This window comes from Phyllobates terribilis, unplaced genomic scaffold (genome assembly GCF_046119375.1).
Source record: "Phyllobates terribilis strain yellow unplaced genomic scaffold, ASM4611937v1 Scaffold_3__8_contigs__length_932513732, whole genome shotgun sequence".
Taxonomy (NCBI): Eukaryota; Metazoa; Chordata; class Amphibia; order Anura; family Dendrobatidae; genus Phyllobates; species Phyllobates terribilis.
The window spans coordinates 185,112,671-185,135,274 of record NW_027362763.1 but is presented as its reverse complement, the minus strand read 5'-3'; the positions used below and the strand labels follow the sequence as shown (position 1 = coordinate 185,135,274).

Below are 22,604 nucleotides of genomic sequence, written 5' to 3'. Positions count from 1 at the left end.
CATTCGTAAATGTGGGCCGCGTCTCCAACTACTCACCACCAAGTATAATAGAGGGCGGCCCAATCTCACAACTCACTCTGTGTTCTCCTGTCCCATCTGGGCAACCAAATTCACTAGCACAGAGACAACCTCTGTGTAATCCGACCAATTCACAAGTACAGTGCCCCGGCCATTCACCCTCCACAGATGGCACTGATCTGAGACCCACAACCCATGCCTATCATCCTGTAACCTTAGCCACCGGGGAGAGGATGCCTCTGACTACAACATCCATTTTCTGTGGCTTATCACCAGTCTCTGCCACAAGACAATGGCCGTGGTACCACTGTGTACTGTGCCCTATTACCAGGCTCCGCCCCAGACAATGGCCATGGTACCGGTGTGTACTGTCCCTTATTACTGGGCTCTGCCCCGGACAATGGCCGAGGTACTGGTGTACACTGTGCCCCATCACCGGACTCTGCCCCAGACAATGGCCGTGGTACCAGTGTGTACTGTGCCCTATTACCGGGCTCTGCCCCAAACAATGGCCGTGGTACCAGTGTACTGTGCCCTATTACCGGGCTCTGCCCCAAACAATGGCCGTGGTACCAGTGTACTGTGCCCCATCACCGGGCTTTGCCCCGGACAAAGGCCATGGTACCAGTATACACTGTGCCCTATTACCGGGCTCTGCCCCAGACAATGGCCGTGGCACCGGTGTATGATGTGCTCTATTACCGGGCTCTGCCCCAGACAATGGCCGTGGTACCGGTGTGTACTGTCCCCAATTACTGGGCTCTGCCCTGGACAATGGCTGTGGTACTGGTGTGTACTGTCCCTTATTACCGGGCTCTGCCCCGGACAATGGCTGTGGTACTGGTGTGTACTGTCCCTTATTACCGGGCTCTGCCCTGGACAATGGCCGTGGTACCGGTGTGTACTGTCCCCAATTACCGGGCTCTGCCCCGGACAATGGCCGTGGTACCGGTGTACTGTGCTCTATTACCGGGCTCTGCCCCAGACAATGAAAGTGGTACAGGTGTGTACTGTCCCTTATTATCGGGCTCTGCCCCGGACAATGGCCGTGGTACTGGTGTGTACTGTCCCTTATTACCAGGCTCTGCCCTGGACAATGGCTGTGGTACCGGTGTGTACTGTCCCTTATTACCGGGCTCTGCCCCGGACAATGGCTGTGGTACCGGTGTGTACTGTCCCTTATTACCGGGCTCTGCCCCGGACAATGGCTGTGGTACTGGTGTGTACTGTCCCTTATTACCGGGCTCTGCCCTGGACAATGGCCGTGGTACCGGTGTGTACTGTCCCCAATTACCGGGCTCTGCCCTGGACAATGGCTGTGGTACCGGTGTGTACGGTCCCCAATTACCAGGCTCTGCCCAGGACAATAGCCGTGGTACTGGTGTGTACTGTCCCTTATTACCGACAATGGCCGTGTTACCAATGTGCACTGTGCCCTATTACCGGGCTCTGCCCTGGACAATGGCCGTGGTACTGGTGTGTACTGTCCCTTATTACCGGGCTTTGTCCAGGACAATGGCCGTGGTACTGGTGTGTACTGTCCCTTATTACCGGGCTCTGCCCCAGAAAATGGCCGTGGTACCGGTGTGTACTGTCCCTTATTACCAGGCTTTGCCCCGGACAATGGCCGTGGTACTGGTGTGTACTGTCCCTTATTACCGGGCTCAGCCCTGGACAATGGCCGTGGTACTGGTGTGTACTGTCCCTTAATACCGGACTTTGCCCCGGACAAATGCCGTGGTACCAGTATACACTGTGCCCTATTACCGGGCTCTGCCCCAGACAATGGCCGTGGTACCGGTGTATGATGTGCTCTATTACTGGGCTCTGCCCCGAACAATGGCCGAGGTACCAGTGTACTGTGCCCCACCACCGGGCTCTGCCCAGGACAATGGCCGGGTCTCCGGTTCTCCCCGCCCCGCCGCACTCACCGATCAGCCGCCGCACCTCCTCCTCGCTCATGTACACGTTCAGGCCGGGCTCTCCTCCGCTCCCGGGCCCAGACTGCGCCTCACTGACTCCAAGAACAACGGCAAGTAGCAGCAGCAGGGACGGACACCACAGCCCGGGGCCCGGCTGCCTCCCCCATCTCCTCCTCCACCCCGGGGGGTCCGGGGCCCCGGGCAGCATGTCTCTCACAGGCCGTGCTGAGAGGAAGGGCCGCCCCGGACCATCCCTGTACCCGCTGTCTGTCCTGCCGCCGAAAACTCCACACCACGGACACGATACCAGACCCTGGCGCGCTCGGTCTCCCTCACGGAGGATACAATCCACTACACGCATGCGCTCTGTCCTCACTCCGCTCTAAACACTGTACAATTTTGCCTCTTCCAAGCCGCCGTCGTCCTCTGTGGTTCCCATGCGCCCTCTTCTGGATGGATTCTGTTTATTGTCTTTTTTTTTTCTTTTTTTTAAACAATCTTTATTGATAAAGTAAGTGATAAGGCTTAGGAGCAATAACACAGAGCTGAGGATGTCTCTGTGTACAGAGGTTGGCACCATGCACAATGGCTTCTGTCCTCCCAGGGGCTCAGAATATGGAATACCACTTCACTACTACTCTCATCAGAGTTGTGCCTGACCTGCACACCTCCACCAGGTGAACAGATTACATCCACTATTCTCTGTGTCTAAGGCCACGTTCACACGTTCAGTATTTGGTCAGTATTTTACATCAATATTTGTAACCAAAGCCAGGAGTGGGTGATAAATACAGAAGTGGTGACGTGTTTCTATTATACTTTTCCGCTGATTGTTCCTCTCCTGGTTTTGGCTTACAAATACTGAGGTAAAATACTGACCAAATACTGAATGTGTGAACGTGGCCTTAGGCCTCATTAACACTTCAGTATTTTTGATCAGTATTTGATCAGTTTTTGTACCCCAAAACCATTTGTCTATAGATGGGGGATTTTATCATTGTAGTTGCACAACCATTTTGGCACAAGTCTTGTTTTCATCACTTTTCAGGGGCATTTTTCCTCCTGCTTAAAGGGAATGTGTCACCCCCCCGGGCGATATCAGACCTCTACTATGGGCATACCGGTTATAGAAAAGTATATCTATCCATACCTGTATGGCCCATAGCAGAGGTCTGATTGCAGAGAAATCTGTTTTTATTAACTTCGTTTTCCACAGGCTTGGCGTCCCTCGGTGCGTGGTCACTGCTCCCCACGCACGCAGTCCCAGTGTGGGGAGCAGCGACTATTCCGGCACAGAGCTGGACACAGCACTGGAGGAGAGCGGAGGTGAGTATAATTGTTTTTTTTTTCTGTGCAACACAACGAGGATCAAGGGGTGCCAAGCATACCAGGAAGAGGGATAAGGGGGGCCATACATACAGGGATCAAGGGGTGCCAAGCATACCAGGAAGAGGGATAAGGGGGGCCATACATACAGGGATCAAGGGGTGCCAAGCATACCAGGAAGAGGGATAAGGGGGGCCATACATACAGGGATCAAGGGTGCCATACATACCAGGAAGAGGGATAAGGGGGGCCATACATACAGGGATGAAGGGTGCCCTACTTACCAGGAGCTGCGCTGCAGGCACAGTGTGCCGGCTATTAAGGAAAATGAATATTCACTGCTCCCCATGCCCATGGGCGTGGGGAGCAGTGAATATTCATTTTCTTTAGTAGTGAGCACAGTGTAGGCTGCAGCAGGCGGCTGCTGCCTCCTGTGCCCCGCTTATCTCCCGCTGCCGCTCACCCCCAGCCCCCCCACCACCCACAGCCAAATATATGTTTGGACTATAAGATGCACCCCCCACTTTCCTCCAAAATTTTGGAGGAAAAAGGTGCGTCTTATAGTCCGAAAAATACGGTAATATCTCTTTCATCATTTGCTGATCCGTTGCAACATTTTTCTGACAACCTAAATATGTTGACAGTCACACAAAATTTTTCATTCTTTGTGCACCTTTTAATAAAAAAAAAAACAAATATCTGTCTCATGTAAAATATACACCCTACTATTTCTGACACCATTTTGTGAGGACAAGCCATGCAGAAACAAAAGAGTATAACTTCCACCTCTGTAATTTTGAAATTGGTGGGGGTCTTGGCACACAGAGCCCACCATTCAAAACTTCTGACACCTCACTCTGACATGTCAAAAATTTTTGCTTAATAATAGATACTGTTTAAGTACAGCACCTGGTTGGGTGTGAAGATGTTTCCGAGAGGAGCTTGAGGGGCCAAAGAAGTGTATTTATAGGATTGGGGATAACTTACTGATCACTGGGGGTCTGAGGTGTGCATATATTCGACTTCTGCTTAATTCATATAGGAGTATACAGGGCCACATTTTAGGGATCAGTAGCGGTCTAAAGAAGGTTGCAGGAAAATCTAAAATAAAAATCAGTGTGCTCCAGGCACCTCTAAATTCCACCCCTTCTCCTCTTCATGTTGTAGGTGGAATTTGTAACTAGTCCTACAGTCATGTGGTTGTGGCAGTGCCTGCTGCTGTAGTCAGTTCACCTCTGAGTGCCCTCTAGTGGCCAGTATGGGTAATGCAGAAATAATAATAATCTTTATAATAATGAAATCATATAATATAATAATATTATAACAATATAATAATAATCATATAATAATAATGAAATCATATGTTGAATAACAACAAAACCATAAGACTAGGATCACAAGTGCATAGAAGCCTCCAATAGGAGGCGCCATTGCAGATCTGTCCTTTTTACAGGAACAAATACCTGCAATTTATTATCTGGAAAATTAAATATAATCCTAATGTAAACCTAAAAGACCCCATTGTAAGTAAATGTGATTCGTCTGACGCTCATGGTGACGAAAGCGTGTCCGTCCATTTCGGGTATTCTGATATCTTGTTCTCAATACGGAAGTGAATAACGGAGTTCAGAACATCTGGGGTGAACCTCGCTGAAGCTTATGGTACCTTGAAGGGGCACATTCTTATACATTTATCACGTAATAAATATATTGCTAGAAGCAAAGAAATGTAGACGTTAACCTTGATTCTAAAACATTTATAAACACTGTTTAAAATAATAGAATGATAATTTCTTTCACTAGCAAATTCTGAAGGATTTTACAATATATCACAAAAGTGAGTACACCCCTGACATTTTTGTAAATATTTTATTATATCTTTTCATGGGACAACACTGTAGGAGTGACACTTTGACTACTTTACATTGTATCAGTGCACAGTTTGTATAACAGTGTAAATTTGGTGCCCTCTAAATCAGAGGTCCCCAACCGCCGGTCCGCGGACCAGGACCGGGCCGTTGGGGTTTTTCAGCCGGTCCGCGGGGAGAGGGGGCCCCTCCAGCCTCCAGCAGGGCCGCCATCAGGGCATGACTGCCCTGACTCCAGTATGGGGCCCGGCCGGTAGGAGCCCCCTCGGAGCCCCCCTCTTGTGCGTCTCTCTCCTCATGGGGCCCCCGGCCGCATGCTAAGCGCCGGGTCCGGGACATCTTAGCGCTGCGCTGCTGTGGCAGCACCTTCATGATTCCCCTGACTTCCGGTCATGTGACGGCGCCGTCACATGGCCGGAAGTCAGGAGAACCTGGTGTCAGCGATTTGGACGAGCGCCAGGATTCTGCAGGGATTGCATGGGGGTAAGTATAACAAGTTTTATTTTTTTTTAAATACAATTAACTAGGAGTGGGGGGAATGGGAGATGCACATGGGGGGAGGGGAGAGATGAGAGATGCACATGGGAGGGGAGAGATGAGAGATGCACATGGGGGGAGGGGAGAGATGAGAGATGCACATGGGGGAGGGGAGAGATGAGAGATGCACATGGGGGGGAGGGGAGAGATGAGAGATGCACATGGGGGAGGGGAGAGATGAGAGATCCACATGGGGGGAGGGGAGAGATGAGAGATCCACATGGGGGGAGGGGAGAGATGAGAGATGCACATGGGGGGAGGGGAGAGATGAGAGATGCACATGGGGGGAGGGGAGAGATGAGAGATCCACATGGGGGGAGGGGAGAGATGAGAGATGCACATGGGAGGGAGGGGAGAGATGAGAGATGCACATGGGAGGGAGGGGGATGAGAGATGCACGGGGGGGATGAGAGATGCACGGGGGGGATGAGAGATGCACGGGGGGGTGAGAGATGCACGGGGGGGATGAGAGATGCACGGGGGGGATGAGAGATGCACGGGGGGGATGAGAGATGCACGGGGGGGATGAGAGATGCACGGGGGGTGGATGAGAGATGCAGGGGGGGATGAGAGATGCACGGGGGGTGGATGAGAGATGCACGGGGGGTGGATGAGAGATGCACGGGGGGGTGAGAGATGCACGGGGGGGATGAGAGATGCACGGAGGGGATGAGAGATGCACGGGGGGTGGATGAGAGATGCACGGAGGGGGATGAGAGATGCACGGGGGGTGGATGAGAGATGCACGGGGGGGTGAGAGATGCACGGGGGGGTGAGAGATGCACGGGGGGTGGATGAGAGATGCACGGAGGGGGATGAGAGATGCACGGAGGGGGATGAGAGATGCACGGGGGGTGGATGAGAGATGCACGGGGGGGTGAGAGATGCACGGGGGGTGGATGAGAGATGCACGGGGGGGTGAGAGATGCACGGGGGGGTGAGAGATGCACGGGGGGGATGAGAGATGCACGGGGGGTGGATGAGAGATGCACGGAGGGGGATGAGAGATGCACGGAGGGGGATGAGAGATGCACGGAGGGGGATGAGAGATGCACGGGGGTGAGCTGCACATGGGGGGGTGAGAGATGCACATGGGGGGGTTATGTTTACATAACTTTGTTGACTTATGAAGGGCGGGGGGGGGCCCCCAAAAATTTCTTGCACAGGGGCCCACTACAGTCTGTGTCCGCCCCTGGGATGAAGTAAATGCAGCTGAACTGCAGCTGTCAGGACAGCTGCCCTGTCCTGCTGCAGGGCGTGATGGGGCCTCAGTGATGCGGCTCCTGGCACAGCACATTATGTGGGGCTCCTGGCATAGCTCCTGGCGGGGACCTGGTCTACACTATATGATAAGTATGCACTAAACTCCAAATCCCTCCATTACCCCGCCCCCATATGACCAAAGCCCCGCCCACCCCACCCCCTCCTTGCTGGGCCATGGAAAAATGATCTTGCTTCAAGCCGGTCCCTGGTGCAAAAAAGGTTGGGGACCACTGCTCTAAATAACTCAATAAACCGCCATTAATGTCTAAACCTCTGGCAACAAATGTGAGTACACCCCTAAATAAAAAAGACCAAATTGTGCCCAATTAGCCATTTTCCCTCCACGGTGTCATGTGACTCATTAGTGTTATGTGAGAGGGTGGACAGGAGCCTTGTCAACCTCACGAAGACGTTGTGTGAAGTGGGTTAAAACTGCTAAAAGTTGTTATTGTGTGGTGACAGTATTTGCATATATTATATATAAAAGTGTTTTTTATCCTTATGGCCGGTGTGTCAGATTCTTGGAGGGTTAATCTCAAGGCCGTCCCCAGGAAGGGGGAAAGGTGGTCCAATAGGGGAACCAGTGGAAAGGCTATAAGGATATAGGAAGTGGTTAGCCAGTGTTCAGTAGGCAAAGTGCGGAGTAGGCTATGTGCTAAAGAGGAGGTGACAGCAGGAGAACAGGTTTAGTGTCCGTAGAACTACAAGGCTCAGCATGGAAAGAAGTTAGTTACAGAGGCGGCAGGACATCACAGGGAAGTGGGGAACCCTGCATCTGCAGTCTGGGTAAAGTACAGTCCAGCGGAAAAGGGGGACCTTAGGAAAAGGTAGCGCCTTGCTGTAAGTACTAAACAGGGAGCTTAGTATCAACGAGCGCCCCTGGGACTGTCTTAGCTAAAGGCTCAGGGTATTGAGATCATAGCATTACACGTCGACCCGTATGACCCTACCTGTCACGCAAGGTTGTTGGAAAGACTAAGTGCAACACGAAGGGTAGAGGGAGAGGAAGCCCAAACACTAGGGAAAGGGGGAGTGGAAATGCCTAGGCAGATCTAATATCACCCTGCCTACCCTACCATCCCTATATAGGTTCCACACCTATTGCCGAGCAGGACCCTAAACCCTGGATGACCCTAGAGCTTGGTCCTAGATAGGGAGAGGCAGGGGTGAGCACTGGTCAGGCCCCACTACAAACTAAAGACAACAAGGTAGACAAACTAAGGGGATTAACTCAATTTAGCAGACACCAGAGGAGAAACGCCAACTGTCCTCCAAGGGCACCAGAGAAGACGCTAGCTGACTGCTAGTGCTCCAAGCCTGTACATAGAAGTATCACCGGCTATTGCCTGGAGCAAACTAAGGGTTTTTAACTCCCATGCAAGGGTGTGTTAATCAACAGCAGGAGAGAGGTCGCCGGTGGGTCTTAAAGGAAGAAGGATTAAGAAAGTGTCTGCAATGCCAAGCGCAGTGACCTTCTATAGCCGGATCCAGAGTGACTGTCTTTCACACATGACACCACCCCCAAAGAAACGCAGGCAAATCAAACATCTCCCCACGTCCCCTGCGGAACCTATTGCCAGAAACAAAGTACAGACTGAAACTCTAAGAATGGAGCCAGTGTATTGTGTGGAAGATGGACAAGTAGAATGTGTAATCTGTAATCCCCTGTTCACCAGTTTGGCTGAATATAAAATGGACATTGTTGTTAAGGACTAGCCTGGCTTATTGAATGAAACGGTTATCGATAGCAGGACTGCACTAAGTGCATTGGAACCGATAATGGAAGCAGCAGATCAAGGTACAATGTTGCACACACCCCCCAGCAACACAAAATTTCCTGTATGGCCCCGACATGGAAAGGGTGGACCACTCATGAGACTACCGCCGGGGGGCCAGTTTTCAGTTATAAGGTCTTAGGTGTGAATGGGGAGCAGATGTATTAAATTTGGTGTTATCGTTCTCACACTCTCTCATACTGGTCACTGGAAGTTCAGCATGGCACCTGTAACGGGTGTGTCAGAGGTGACAGACAGTCGCCTTGCAGTTGGTTGCAGGAGATCTCTACGTTTGAAATTACAGACATCTTCTTAGAGGCTGGCTGTCTCTAGGACCCAGCGGTTACCCTACCTCCCTCTGGCTAATTAGCTCCCTGGCCTGGGTGTATAAATACCTGGTGTGTCTGAGAGGGAGGTGCCAGCGATATTCTTTACTACTTGTGAGGCTTTAGCAAGAACAGTACTTCATCCTCTCTGAAGCTTGAGGCCGTGCGCATTTGGCTGGAGTCGTCTAAAGATAAGCAATCCCCCCCTGTTTGTCTACCCTTGTTGTCTATAGAGTTTAGTGGAGATCGACTAGTGCTCATCTCCTTCCTTCCCTAGCCTTATCCATACGCCAGGGAAAGTCAGGGCGAGGCACGCATGCAGCGATTGGTGAGGAGCCAATATAGGGACGGTAGTTGAGACAGGGTGACACTAGACCGACCAGACTAGGAGGTCTCTACTCCCCCCTTTCCCTGGTGTCTTGGCTCCCTTTTCCTCTTCCCTCTGTGTTTCACTAAGTCTTTCCCACACCCTGCGTGACAGCACCTCATGGCAAAGAACTCTCTGAGGATCTGAAAAAAAAAGAATTGTTGCTCTACATAAAGATGGCCTAGGCTATAAGAAGATTGCCAACACCATGAAACTGAGCTGCAGCACGGTGGCCAAGACAATACAGCGGTTTAATAGGACAGATTCCACTCAGAACAGGCCTCGCCATGGTTGACCAAAGAAGTTGAGTGCACGTGCTCAGTTTCATATCCAGAGGTTGTCTTTTCAAAATAGACATATGAGTGCTACCATCATTGCTGCAGAGGTTACAGGGGTGGGGGGGGGGGTCAGCCTTTCAGTGCTCAGACTATATTGGTCTGCATGTACAGTACAGACCAAAAGTTTGGACACACCTTCTCATTTAAAGATTTTTCTGTATTTTCATGACTATGAAAATTGCACATTCACACTGAAGGCATCAAAACTATGAATTAACACATGTGGAATTATATACTTAACAAAAAAGTGTGAAACAACTGAAAATATGTCTTATATTCTAGGTTCTTCAAAGTAGCCACCTTTTGCTTTGATGACTGCTTTGCACACTCTTGGTATTCTCTTGAAGAGCTTCAAGAGGTAGTCACCGGAAATGGTTTTCACTTCACAGGTGTGCCCTGTCAGGTTTAATAAGTGGGATTTCTTGCCTTATAAATGGGGTTGGGACCATCAGTTGTGTTGTGCAGAAGTCAGGTGGATACACCGCTGATAGTCCTACTGAATAAACTGTTAGCTGCTTTTTTCTTGCCATAATACAAATTCTAAGTAAAGAAAAACGAATGGCCATCATTACTTTAAGAAATGAAGGTCAGTCAGCCCGAAAAATTGGGAAAACTTTGAAAGTGTCCCCAAGTGCAGTTGCAAAAACCATCAAGCGCTACAAAAGAAACTGGCTCACATGAGGACCGCCCCAGAAAAGGAAGACCTAGAGTCACCTCTGCTTCTGAGGATAAGTATATCCGAGTCACCAGCCTCAGAAATCGCAGGTTAACAGCAGCTCAGATTAGAGACCAGGTCAATGCCACACAGAGTTCTAGCAGCAGACACATCTCTACAACAACTGTTAAGAGGAGACTTTGTGCAGCAGGCCTTCATGGCAAAATAGCTGCTAGGAAACCACTGCTAAGGACAGGCAACAAGGAGAAGAGACTTGTTTGGGCTAAAGAACACAAGGAATGGACATTAGACCAGTGGAAATCTGTGCTTTGGTCTGATAAGTCCAAATTTGAGATCTTTGGTTCCAACCACCGTGTCTTTGTGCGACGCAGAAAAGGTGAACGGATGGACTCTACATGCCTGGTTCCCACCGGGAAGCATGGAGGAGGAGGTGTGATGGTGTGGGGGTGCTTTGCTGGTGACACTGTTGGGGATTTATTCAAAATTGAAGGCATACTGAAACAGCATGGCTACCACAGCATCTTGCAGCGGCATGTTATTCCATCCGGTTTGCGTTTAGTTGGACCATCATTTATTATTCAACAGGACAATGACCCCAAACACACCTCCAGGCTGTATAAGGGCTATTTGACCAAGAAGGAGAGTGATGGGGTGCTAAGCCAGATGACCTGGCCTCCACAGTCACCAGACCTGAACCCAATCGAGATGGTTTGGGGTGAGCTGGACCGCAGAGTGAAGGCAAAAGGGCCAACAAGTGCTAAGCATCTCTGGGAACACCTTCAAGATTGTGGGAAGACCATTTCCGGTGACTACCTCTTGAAGCTCATCAAGAGAATGCCAAGAGTGTGCAAATCAGTCATCAAAGCGAAAGGTGGCTACTTTGAAGAACCTAGAATATAAGACATATTTTCAGTTGTTTCACACTTTTTTGTTAAGTATATAATTCCACATGTGTTAATTCATAGTTTTGATGCCTTCATTGTGAATGTACAATTTTCATAGTCATGAAAATACAGAAAAATCTTTAAATGAGAAGGTGTGTCCAAACTTTTGGTCTGTACTGTATGTCGTCCCAGAAGGAAGCCTCTTCTAAAGATGATGCACAAGAAAGCCCACAAACACTTTGCTGAAGACAACCAGACTAAGGACATGGATTTCTGGAACCATGTCCTGTGGTCTGATGAGACCAAGATATACTTATTTGGTTCAGATGGTGTCAAGCATATGTGGCAGCAACCAAGTGAGGAGTACAAAGACAAGTGTGGCTTGCCTACAGTCAAGCATGGTGGTGGGAGTGTCATGGTTTGGGGCTGCATGAGTGCTGCCGGCTGTGGGAAGCTACAGTTCAGTGAGTGAACCATGAATGCCTACATGTACTGTGACATACTGAAGCAAAGCATGATCCCCTCTCTTCGGAAACTGGGCCGCAGGGCACTATTCCAACATGATAACGACCTCAAACACACCTCCAAGACTTTAACTGCCTTACTAAAGAAACTGAGGGTAAAGGTGCTAGACTGGCCAATCATGTCTCCAGACCTAAACCCTATTGAGCATCTGTGGGGCATCCTCAAAAACTCTGTATGACCCCACCCACACCACTGACTGGCTTCTTTCTGAGTACACTTTGCACAGGCAGAAAGCTGCCAATCAGTGGTGGGGGCAGGGTTATACCGAGCTCATGAATATGGAAAACTACAGAACAACAGGTTTACTAGTCCTGTAGTGATTATTTCGTGCTGATAAAACTGTGATTTTATCAAACCTACAGTAAGCAGCCTAGTAAGGGACACATCGCTGGAATCAGGGTCTCTGTCTCTTCACTATATGCTTCTCAGATTAGATCGTCACAGATTCCATTTAAATGAAGACTCGGAGCCCAATTCATTATTTTATTTGCTTTCTTTTTTTTTTTTAGCTCTTATTGTTTTGCGCCTTTTTTAAGTTAAGTTTAGTTTTTATGTGTTCACCTTGGTACAAACTGAAACATTTGCAAAGGTGCTTTTTAAAACCACATACTGTATATATAGGAGGATGACTGTTAGCTTTTCCTCTTGCAGCTCTAGCATTGGTATAACTTGAGAAATTATTGACTGCAAATAATCTAACACTTCAATATCTTCAAATTTATAAGCGGTAGACTAGAGGATGTGGGATTGTGGATGTGCACCAGCTTCATGGGAGAATCCATATAGTACTGTAGTATTCACAAAGGACTCCATGCTACTCAGTACTCACAGGACAAAGCTTCCAGGTTGCTGATGACCCTGCATAGCACGGGAAATACTCTGATAAAGAAAGGAATGTGGTCAGGGACAGTCCATGTCACAATGAACATAATATTAATTATCTAAAAACAAGCAAAGGTCAGGGTGACAGGCAAACATCTGCTCTGTCCAGATGACAGTTAAAAAAGTGACATTTTTGCTTTAAATCTGAAAAAGAACAATGGAAATACAAAAGAAAAATCCTAATGTCTGTAATTTACCAAATATTGTATAAATCTTTATTTTTCCAAAAGCATTGTCCAAAGAATACATATTTTAGAAAAAAATGGGACTCCATAGAATATAGCCTGTTATTTATGTGGGTAACCCAAATGTTCTATGCCCTTTACTGTCTATAAACAGTTCCTTACGAAATATACAGGCCCTCATTGATTGAGGGTAAGTGCCCACGATGTAGATTTGATGCAGAGCGTTTTTGCCTCTCCCTGGCAGAGAGAAGCGTTTTTTCAGCGTTTTTACATGCGTTTTTGCATGCGTTTTTTCAAGCACTTTTCCAAGCGATTTTGAGCTTCACTTGGAAAAGTGCTTGACAAGTTGGTCACACAATATAAATCCATGCAACCGGCATGGATTTATATTGTGTGACCAACTTAGATGCTTTAAATGCTGCATCTGTAGTAAAAAAAAAAAAAAGAATTAAAAAGTTAAAAATAAAAAAAAAAACTGTATACACACCTCTCCCGAGGCCCCCGCTCTCCTCCCGGCCACGTCCTCTCTCATCGGCACCCCGCGGTGTACTGGCTGGACCTGCGGTGACGTCATTTAGTCAGCTGATGGTCACGAGACCATCACCTGACCGCTTACTTCAGCCGATGCCGACGCCGATGAGAGAGGACGCTGCCGGGAGCAGACCGGAGAGGTGAGTATACAGTTTTTTTTTATTTTTAACTTTTTTTATTTCTTTTTTTCACCGCGTGGTAGCCGGGATGAAGAGGATCTGTAGTCTCCTCTTCATCCTGGGTACCACACGCACCGCGATTGCGCCGCGAATTTGCGGCCATTGAATTTCATTGAAATGCATCAAATCCACATGTACCTTCGCGTTTGCTGCGTTTCAATGAACCTCAATGACTGCAAATTTAATCGCGGTAGAAATGGTCATGCTGCGTTTTGCAACTCAATGCGAATTCGGCACGCTAATTAGTGCATCATGTGCACAGCACATCCGAATTCACTTTGCTTTGCATGGCAGACGTTTTGCAAGCATTTTCGCAGCCGTAAAAACTACGTGGGCACATAGCCTAAGACTGGCATTACATATGCCTATTTTAAATTCAATCTCGTTGGATTAAAATAATTTGTTGATACTTCTTAAATTATTTTGCGCATCTTCAGCTGTCCTTATAGGGAAAATCCAACAGTAAAAAGAAGAAATAGAAGAAATATCATAACTACATTTCTAAATGCCTATAATTTAGCAAATCACACTCATTTTGTCTAGGGAGATTATCACTATAGTATTAAAATATCCTATTACAGCGCCATAAACCTGTCCTATAATGTTAGCAAGACAGATGCCTGTGAGCATGTGCAGTGGAAGCTTTTCTGTTGTGACCCGATCATGACAGCCGCTCAGCATTCAGAAAAGCAGAGTGGACAGAAGTGTCAGTAGCCTATTTTTACCATATCACTCCTAGTATCTCCTGTATTAGATGAGATAGACAGGGTGGACAGTAGTGTGAGCAGTCTCTTCTTACTTCACAACCCCAGTATTAGATCAAATAGACAGGGTGGATATCAGTGTCAGCAGCCTCTTACCTCAGCACCGCTGGTATCTTTAGTGTTAGATCAGATAGACAGGGTAGACAGCAGTGTGAGCAGCCTCTTCTTACCTCAGCACCGCTGGTATCTCCAGTGTTAGATCAGATAGACAGGGTGGACAGTGGTGTGAGCAGTCTCTTCTTACTTCACCACCCCAGTATTAGATCAGATAGACAGGGTGGGCAACAGTGTCAGCAGTCTTTTCTTACCTCATCACCCCTGTTATCCCAAGTATTAGATCAGATTGGCAGGATAGACACCAGTGTGAGCAGTCTCTTATCTCAGCACAGCTGATATCTCCAATATTAGATCAGATAGACAAGGTGGACAGCAGTGTAAGCAGGCTCTTCTTACCTCAGCATCCCTGGTATCTCCAGTATTAGATTACAAAAGACAAGCTGGACAGCAGTATGAGCAGCTTCATCTTACCTCAGCACCCCTGGTATCCCCAGTATTAGATCAGATAGACAGGTTCGAAAGCAGTGCGAGTGGCCTTTTCTTACCTCAGCACCCCTGGTATTTCCAGTATTAAATCAGATAGACGGGGTGGACAAAAATGTGTGGAGTCTCTTCTTACCTCCACACTCGTGTTGTCTTCAGTATTAGAGAAGAAAGACACCCGATCTACACACTTCGATGTTGTTTCTATTGAGGAAAAATACTTGGTTGTGACGCTAGTCACTACTTATGGACATGCCGTGAAGTGAGGAAGTCAGGGAGACAGGTCAAAAGTCAGGAGGGTACTTCATAAACAGAGGGGTGAGGCAAAGGCATAGTCAGGTCACAGTCTGGGATCAGAATTCCAAGAAGGAAACAGATCAACACAAAGGGGCTAGGTAAACGGATAGTCAAAGGCAAATCCAAGGTCGGTCAACAAAGATCAAAATACTAGAACTCAAAGTACAAAGCAAGCACACATCAAACTGAGCAAAGCTACAACTGGCAGAGATAAGAGGCAGACAGCCATTTAAATAGACTGTCACTCACCACACTGTAACCTCAGCACGCCCCTGCCTCAGATTGGACGGCTGAGCTGCCACTCACCACACTGAAAGGAGGAATCATGACATTGGTAAACGTAAAGGGAACCTTTCATCAGAGAAAATGCTATAAACCTAAAAATATGTGGGTTAATCTTCAGGTTAATAACATTATTAACCTGCAGTGACAAAGTCACTGGAAGTGTGTCAGAAGGTAGGTATGTGTCGCTAAGACTCTTTGCCTCAGTGATGTGAAAACATGCAAGTTCTCCTGCACAAGTAGGTGCAGAGAGAGTTAATAGAACCACATTTACAAGGGAATATTTTCAGTGGATAACGAAGTGCAAGGAGGGACATTATCCACCATCTCTCCAATCAGGGGAGTGCCTGGGCTTTAAATCGCCAGCCCTAACACTCAGGTGTATTCAGTAGCTGGGGAAATTTTGCTCCTGGAAGGAGCTAGCACGGGCTGTGCTGAACCTGTGTGTGGCTAATTGTGAGTGGCCAGACCTTGGCCGAGATACGGACTGTTCTGCAAGTTTTTGCAAAAAAGAAAAACTTTTTTTCCAGCTCACCAACTTCCTAGGAAGTATTTCTCCAGAAAGTGCACGGATCCAGAAAGGACTTGTGTTGGTTCAAGTTGAACAAGGCTAAAAATGAAGAACGATGCATCCAGCACTGGAAATCCGGAGACGTTAAATGTCTATTTAAAAAAACAACATTTTATTGAAAAAAACATGATTCTTAAAAAAGGCGTGTGGTCAGGGTCATGCTCACTGATGCGTTTTGAACATAAATTGTTCTTAATACTAAGAATAAAAACAATTTATGTTCAAAACGCGTCAGTGAGCATGACCCTGGCCATTTTTTTAAAAATCATGTTTTTTTGATTGTTTTTTTCAATAAAATGTTGTTTTTTAAATAGACATTTGACTTCTCTGTATTTCCAGTGCTGGATGGATCCTTCATTTTTTGCCCTGTGTCTCAAGTTTTGTATTTTGTTTTGGGCTGTGGACTGTCCAATGGGCTGTGTTTTCTTTATGGACTCCAGGGTAGTTTATGATTGCCAAATAAACTGACCCGAAAATTTAAAGAGACAGTATCCCGTGTTTTACGTCCGCATGCAGCCGAGCTTGTCACTATACCACAAGTGGTGTTAGAATTGCGGGCAACACTTCCAGCGAACACGTGTGACTGTCACAGGAAGACCTACATGTCCTGGGTGAAGTCGACTGTGAGTCAGCAAGTGACACCGGACAAGATGGAGGACCTCCTTAAGTATTTGTTGCAGTCGCAGCACCAACAGCAACAAACGCAGCACCAGCAGATGCTACAGCAACAGTAGATGGCGCAACAGGAGACCACCAAACTGCTTATGCAGCAGCTCCAACTCCAGCAGCCAACAACAGCAACAGCAGATCGATTTGCTCGCAGAGGCGATCCTGGGCTCGGCAACAGATCCAACTATAAGGTCAGTGGACGACTTTTCTGTCCGAAAGGCAGTAAGGGGAGTCCTGCAGAAAATGACTCCAGGTGTTGACGTAGAAGCTTTTCTGACGGTATTCGAGAGGGTCGCCGAGAGGGAGAGGCTGCCACCAGAGCAATTGGCAGAGGTGTTGGCGCCATACCTGACGGAGGTACCCCAGAAGGCATACTGTAACTTTGCCTTGCAGGACGCCAAATAATATGCAAAATTAAAAACTGAAATTTTGGCACGCTTGAGGATAACAATGACTGTTAGGGCACAGTTCGTCCACAGCTGGGCGTATCACCGCGAGAAACCACCGCGCTCCCAAATGTTTGACCTGTTGCACTTGGTACAAAAATGGCTGCTACCAGAATCTTCTACCATGGCACAGATCAAAGAGCGAGTAGTGATGGATCGGTTCGTGCACTCCTTACCGAGGCCGGTACAGACTTGGGTTGCCCAGGGCGATCCCCGGAATGCTGATGAACAAGCCGGACTGTTTGAGAGGTACCAGGGGGTCGAGAGTTCAAAGCAGCCCACTCCATACTGGGGGGTCCCAGTCGTGGGAGGAGGCCCAAAAGGGGGTGGCGCGTCCAAGGTCCAAAGGGACGGGGGAGGTGGTGCCCAAGGTCCCCTCAGGAGAGATTATTTGTTGGCGGTGTCATGGCCGAGGCTATGTAGCTGCCTGCTGACCTCTGAACAGATGGACTGTAGCCTGGGATATCGCTGCTCCTACTATGCCTACCCCGCCTGCAGTGTGTACTATCAGCCCGGTGAGGGGCCACAGTCATGTCCAGTGACTGTTAATGGGGTACTGGTGGCAGGACTCTCATAAGTGCCACGCTCCCACACCAGTTGATCCCTGGGAAAGCATGGGTGTGCAGTGCATACACGGGGACGCAAAGGATTACCCTATTACCAGAGTGACAATACACACTGACTATGGAACTGAGTCCTATGAGGTGGGGGTGGTTAGGGATCTGCTCCACCCGGTGATAATAGGGCGGGACTTGAGTTTGTTCTGAGACTTGTGGCGGAAAGCGGGGGTGACAAGTGTCTCAACCAGAATCCGATCACCCCATGATGCATCACCGTCGTAGTCAGAGACAGATGACTTCCCCCTGCGTGTCCTTGCAGGGGACGAAGACGAGGTGGTGACCCCGGAAGACAAGTTCCCAGACTTTGGGGTGTCTGGGGGGAACTTTGGGACTTTGCAGATGCAGGATCTCACCTTGAAATTTGCATTTGACTATGTGTCTGTGAACAATGGGGTTGCTCAGGAGCCAGGGGCTGACACCAGGTTCCCATAATTTGCTTCTTTATAGGGTCACTTTTATAGGGTCACTAACCCAAAAGGGGAATTATAGGGTCACTAACCCAAAAGGGGAATTAATAGAGCAGGTGGTAGCGCTGGGATCCTATAGGCGTAGAATGTTAGGCCTGGCCCATTCTCACATCTTTGGCATCTAGGGGTAGATGAGAATCAGGAGCGGGTCCTACAAAGGTTCTACTGGCCTGGATGTCACCGGGAGATTGTGAACTACTGCCGGTCATGTCCCACCTGTCAGCTAACAGCTCCCGTGTCCCATTTCCGGAGCCCCCTAGTGCCGTTACCTCTTATAGAGGTCCCATTTGACCGGATCGCCTTGGACCTTGTCGAGCCCCTGGTGAAGTCAACCCAGGGCCACCAATACATTCTGGTTATATTGGCCTATGCTATGTTATATCCGGAAGCCGTACCTTTAAGAAATTCCTCCGCTAGAAGTATCGCCAGAGAGCTGGTACATATTTTCTCCCAAACAGGTCTGACAAAGGAGATCCTGACGGACCAGGGAACTCCGTTTAAGTTGAAGGTGATGAGAGAATTGTGTAAGGCCCACCAAATTACACAACTCTGAACGTCCGTATACCACCCGCAGATGGATGGACTGGTAGAACAAGCCCATAAAGTCGATGTTAAGGAAAGTTGTGGAGAAGGATGGGCGAGACTGGGATTGCCTGCTGTCACACCTGCTGTTCTCCATTAGGAAAGATCCCCAGAGCTCGACAGGGTTCTCTCCATTTGAATTGCTATATGGACGACACCCTCGGGGACTTCTGGACATAGCAAAGGAGACCTGGGAAGCAGAGGTTACTACTATTTTTTTTGCTCCTTAGCTCTGGCCATCTGTGGGGCATTATAGCAGCATTGACTGCCCCTCTTCAGAGACTTTATTTAAAAAGTTTTCCCTTGTGCCAGCTTGTCATGTGTGGACATGTGGACTTGTAGACTTTAAAACTTCTATACTGCTTTGATTTCTAATATTTCTACTTCCCTGAGCTGGATACTCGTCAGGGTGTCTGCTTCTGTTCTGAGCACATCGCACTTTAATGTACTTTATATGACTCTTTATGATCTAAATATGTATTCAATAAAGAACTTTTTTACTTGCATTTAAAAAGCCCCAGTAGTCTTCTGCTTTCACAAGGCTGAGACAATTCAGACATGGAGATCGGGTGTTGGTGTTGGTAGTCACGGTCAAGAATCAGTTCCTGGCTAAGTGGCAAGGACCGTACGAAGTAGTTGAGAAGCTGAGTAAATTCAACTACAAGGTCCACCAGCCAGGTAGAAGGAAACCGTACCAGATATACCACATCAACTTACTGAAGCCGTGGCGAGACAGGGAACCGGTGGAAGCTCCATCCCTATGGGCAAATCCTGAAGCCAGGGTCAAAGACGTTACAGTGGCAGAGACACTGTCACAGGCCCAGAAACAACAGTGCCGAGAACTCTTGCAGAGAAACCGAGACCTGTTCTCAGAATTGCCCGGATGTACGCAAGTTGTGGAGCATGAGATCCTGACGCAACCGCACGTAGGGGTGAACCAAAGGCCATATCGAATTCCCGAAGCCCGTCGTGAGGTGATCTCCAAGGAGGTGAGGAGAATGTTGAGCTTGGGCGTTATCAAGGAATCTAAAAGAGGCTGGTCCAGTCCGATTGTTCTTGTGCCTAAACCGAACGTAGAATGGCAGTTCTGTAATGATTACAGGAAGCTAAACGACGTGTCCAAGTTTGACGCCTACCCGATGCCCCAGGTCGATGAGCTTATTGAGAGGCTGGGGCCTGCCAGATACATCACTACCCTGGACCTAACAAAAGGGTACTGGCAGATTCGCCTGGCCCCAGGGACCAAGGAGAAAACAGCCTTGGACCGGATTCTGGGCTCACATAAAAAATATGCTGCCGCTTACTTGTACGACATTGTGATTTTCGGCCCAGATTGGGGAACCCACCTGCAGAAGGTCCAGGCAGTACTGGATGCATTGAGAATTGCCGGGTTTACCATAAACCCAAGAAAATGCACCATAGGAAAGGAAGAGGCAAAATGCTTAGGCTATGTGGTTGGAAGGGGTGAAATAAAACCGCAAATGAACAATCCAAAATGGCCCGCAACCGGCCTCCAAGAAACAAGTACGGGACTTTCTGGGTATCGTTGGGTATTATCGGCGGTTTATCACGAATTTCGCCACAATAGCGGCACCCCTAACCGACTTCCTTAGAGGTATGAGGACGGCGATGGCTAAGTGGTCTTCTGAGGTAGAGATAGCATTCCAGGAGCTGAAACACGCCGTTTGTAATCCAGCCGGTCTTGATAGCACCTGACTTCCGTAAAAAGTTTGTGCTCCAGACCGACGCCTCAGACTTCGGCATAGGTGCCATCTTATTGCAGGATGTAAATGGGGAGGAACACCCCATTCTGTACCTGAGCAGAAAACTCTCGGCCTGTGGATAGAATTATGCCATCGTGGAAAAGCAGTGCCTGGCCGTCAAGTGGGCGGTTGATACCCTTAGTTACTACCTATTAGGCCGCAAATTCAGACTGGTCTCAGACCATGCCCCCCTGAGATAGATGAGGGAATGGATGGGAAAAAATGCCCGGGTCACCAGGTGGTTCCTGGCCCTCCAGGACCTTAGTTTTTTGGTAGAGCACAGGCCTGGGAAACTGCATGCTAATGCCGATGCCCTGTCCAGACTTCCCTGTCAAGTGATTGAAGGTGCTAAAACCCACCGACTTTGGGCAGAGTGTAGCATCGGCGTCTCTGCCTCTTGCCGGGCAGAGATGCCGTTCTCCTCACCGCCGCGGTCCTGGTCCGACGTCTTCCTGCTCTCCTGCTGCTAAGGTGCACACTGCTCGCCGCTTCCCGGGCACTGTGCTTAGGGCGTGCGCGCGCTCCCTCCCTCTTAAAGCGGCCGCGAGCCGTCCTAAAGAGTCCCCGGCCAATGGCCGGAGGACTGCCCCTATATTAAGCACCTCTTCCAAAATGGAGGTGCCTGTTCAAGGTTGTTGTTTGCGTGCTAACACTCTCCTCAGCCCTCAGGTTCCTTGCCTGCCAGTCTGTCTAACAGTGCTGCCCGCCAGTCTGTCTATCTGCAGTGTCCGCCAGCCTGCCTACCCGGAGCACCTGCCAGATTACCAGCCGTGCCCGCCAGCCTGCCAACCCAGAGCACCTGCCAAGTTACCTGCCGTGCCCACCTGCCTGCCTACCTGGAGCACCTACCAAGTTACCGGCCGTGTCCACCTGCTTGTTTACCCGGAGTACCTGTCTGGATATCTGCCATACCCGCCTGCTTGTCTACTCAGATCACCCGCCAGCCTACCAGCCGTGCTCATCCCCTGTACCGGTCAGCTCCTGTCATCTGACCCATGGGAGTCACCTGCTCTCACACAAGGTCGGTCCCAGAGTGGCACCTGGTTCACCTGCCAGGTCCCTTCTTGGTTCACGGAGTCGACTAAGCCGCCGTGTGACCTGGGTCGGTCCGAGTAGGCACTTAGTTACGCCCCTCTGGTCCCTCCTTGCATCAAAGCACAGAGGTTTCACCACCCGGACCCATAACAGTTTGCACAGGCCATGGAATCCGGTGGCTCCCAGGCTCCTTCGCTCTCTGACTTGTACGAGGCGGTCTCTCATCAGAGATCCCAACAGGAGACTATTCTGTCCTATCTGCGGACAGTCAACTCCCGCTTGGACATGCTGTCCACTCCGTCGGTATCCATCTCTAGTCAAGCAGCACCCAGTCCGGCGGTAACTCAACCCAGTGGCGCTGTGTCCCTCGGCTTTGGACTCTGCTTTCTGCGCCTCCACGTTTCGATGGTGACCCAGTCCTATGTCGGGGCTTCATAAGTCAGTGCACTCTGCACTTTGAACTTCTGGTACACCAGTTCATCTCCGACTGGGCCAAGGTGGCATTCATCATGACTCACCTCACCGGAGAGACGTTGGCATGGCTTAACCCTCTGTGGGAGAGAGGGGATCCTCTGGTGTCCGATCTCCAGGCCTTCCTCGCAGCTTTCCGGAAGGTGTTCGATGAACCTGGACGAAGATATTCTACCCTCGCTTCTGAACCGGCCTGGAATAATGAGGCACTGGTGTCCACCTTTTGGGAGGGCCTTTCCAGACGGATCAAGGATGAGCTAGCCGGCAGAGACATACTTCCTACCCTGGATGACCTGGAGTCTTTAGCTACTCGGATCGACATCTGCTTTCTGGAACGTGCTAAGGAGACGACCCGGGAGAGAAGACCTCCTCGTCTCGCTACAACCTTTCAAAAGCCTGTTTCGCAACCAGCAATCCCCCGGGTATCTTCGCCAGAGCCAATGCAAATTGACCAAGCCACGATGGTCAAGTCTCGCCAGGAGACACGCCGCGCTG

The 22,604-nt window shown here is 49.1% G+C and overlaps 1 protein-coding gene across 3 annotated transcripts in view; it reads right to left on the bottom strand.

Annotated features, from left to right (window-relative positions):
- Positions 1-2,364, bottom strand: part of RYK (receptor like tyrosine kinase) — a 150,520-nt gene extending 148,156 nt beyond the window's left edge. The window contains exon 1 of one of the 3 annotated variants that reach the window (XM_073674326.1): positions 1,950-2,364. In XM_073674326.1, coding sequence (XP_073530427.1) covers positions 1,950-2,301 — 352 coding nt within the window. In that variant the 5' untranslated portion in view covers positions 2,302-2,364. The remainder of the gene's footprint in view (positions 1-1,949) is intronic. The other 2 variants (XM_073674327.1, XM_073674325.1) reach the window with 2 other exon arrangements.
- Positions 2,365-22,604: the final 20,240 nt, after the last annotated feature.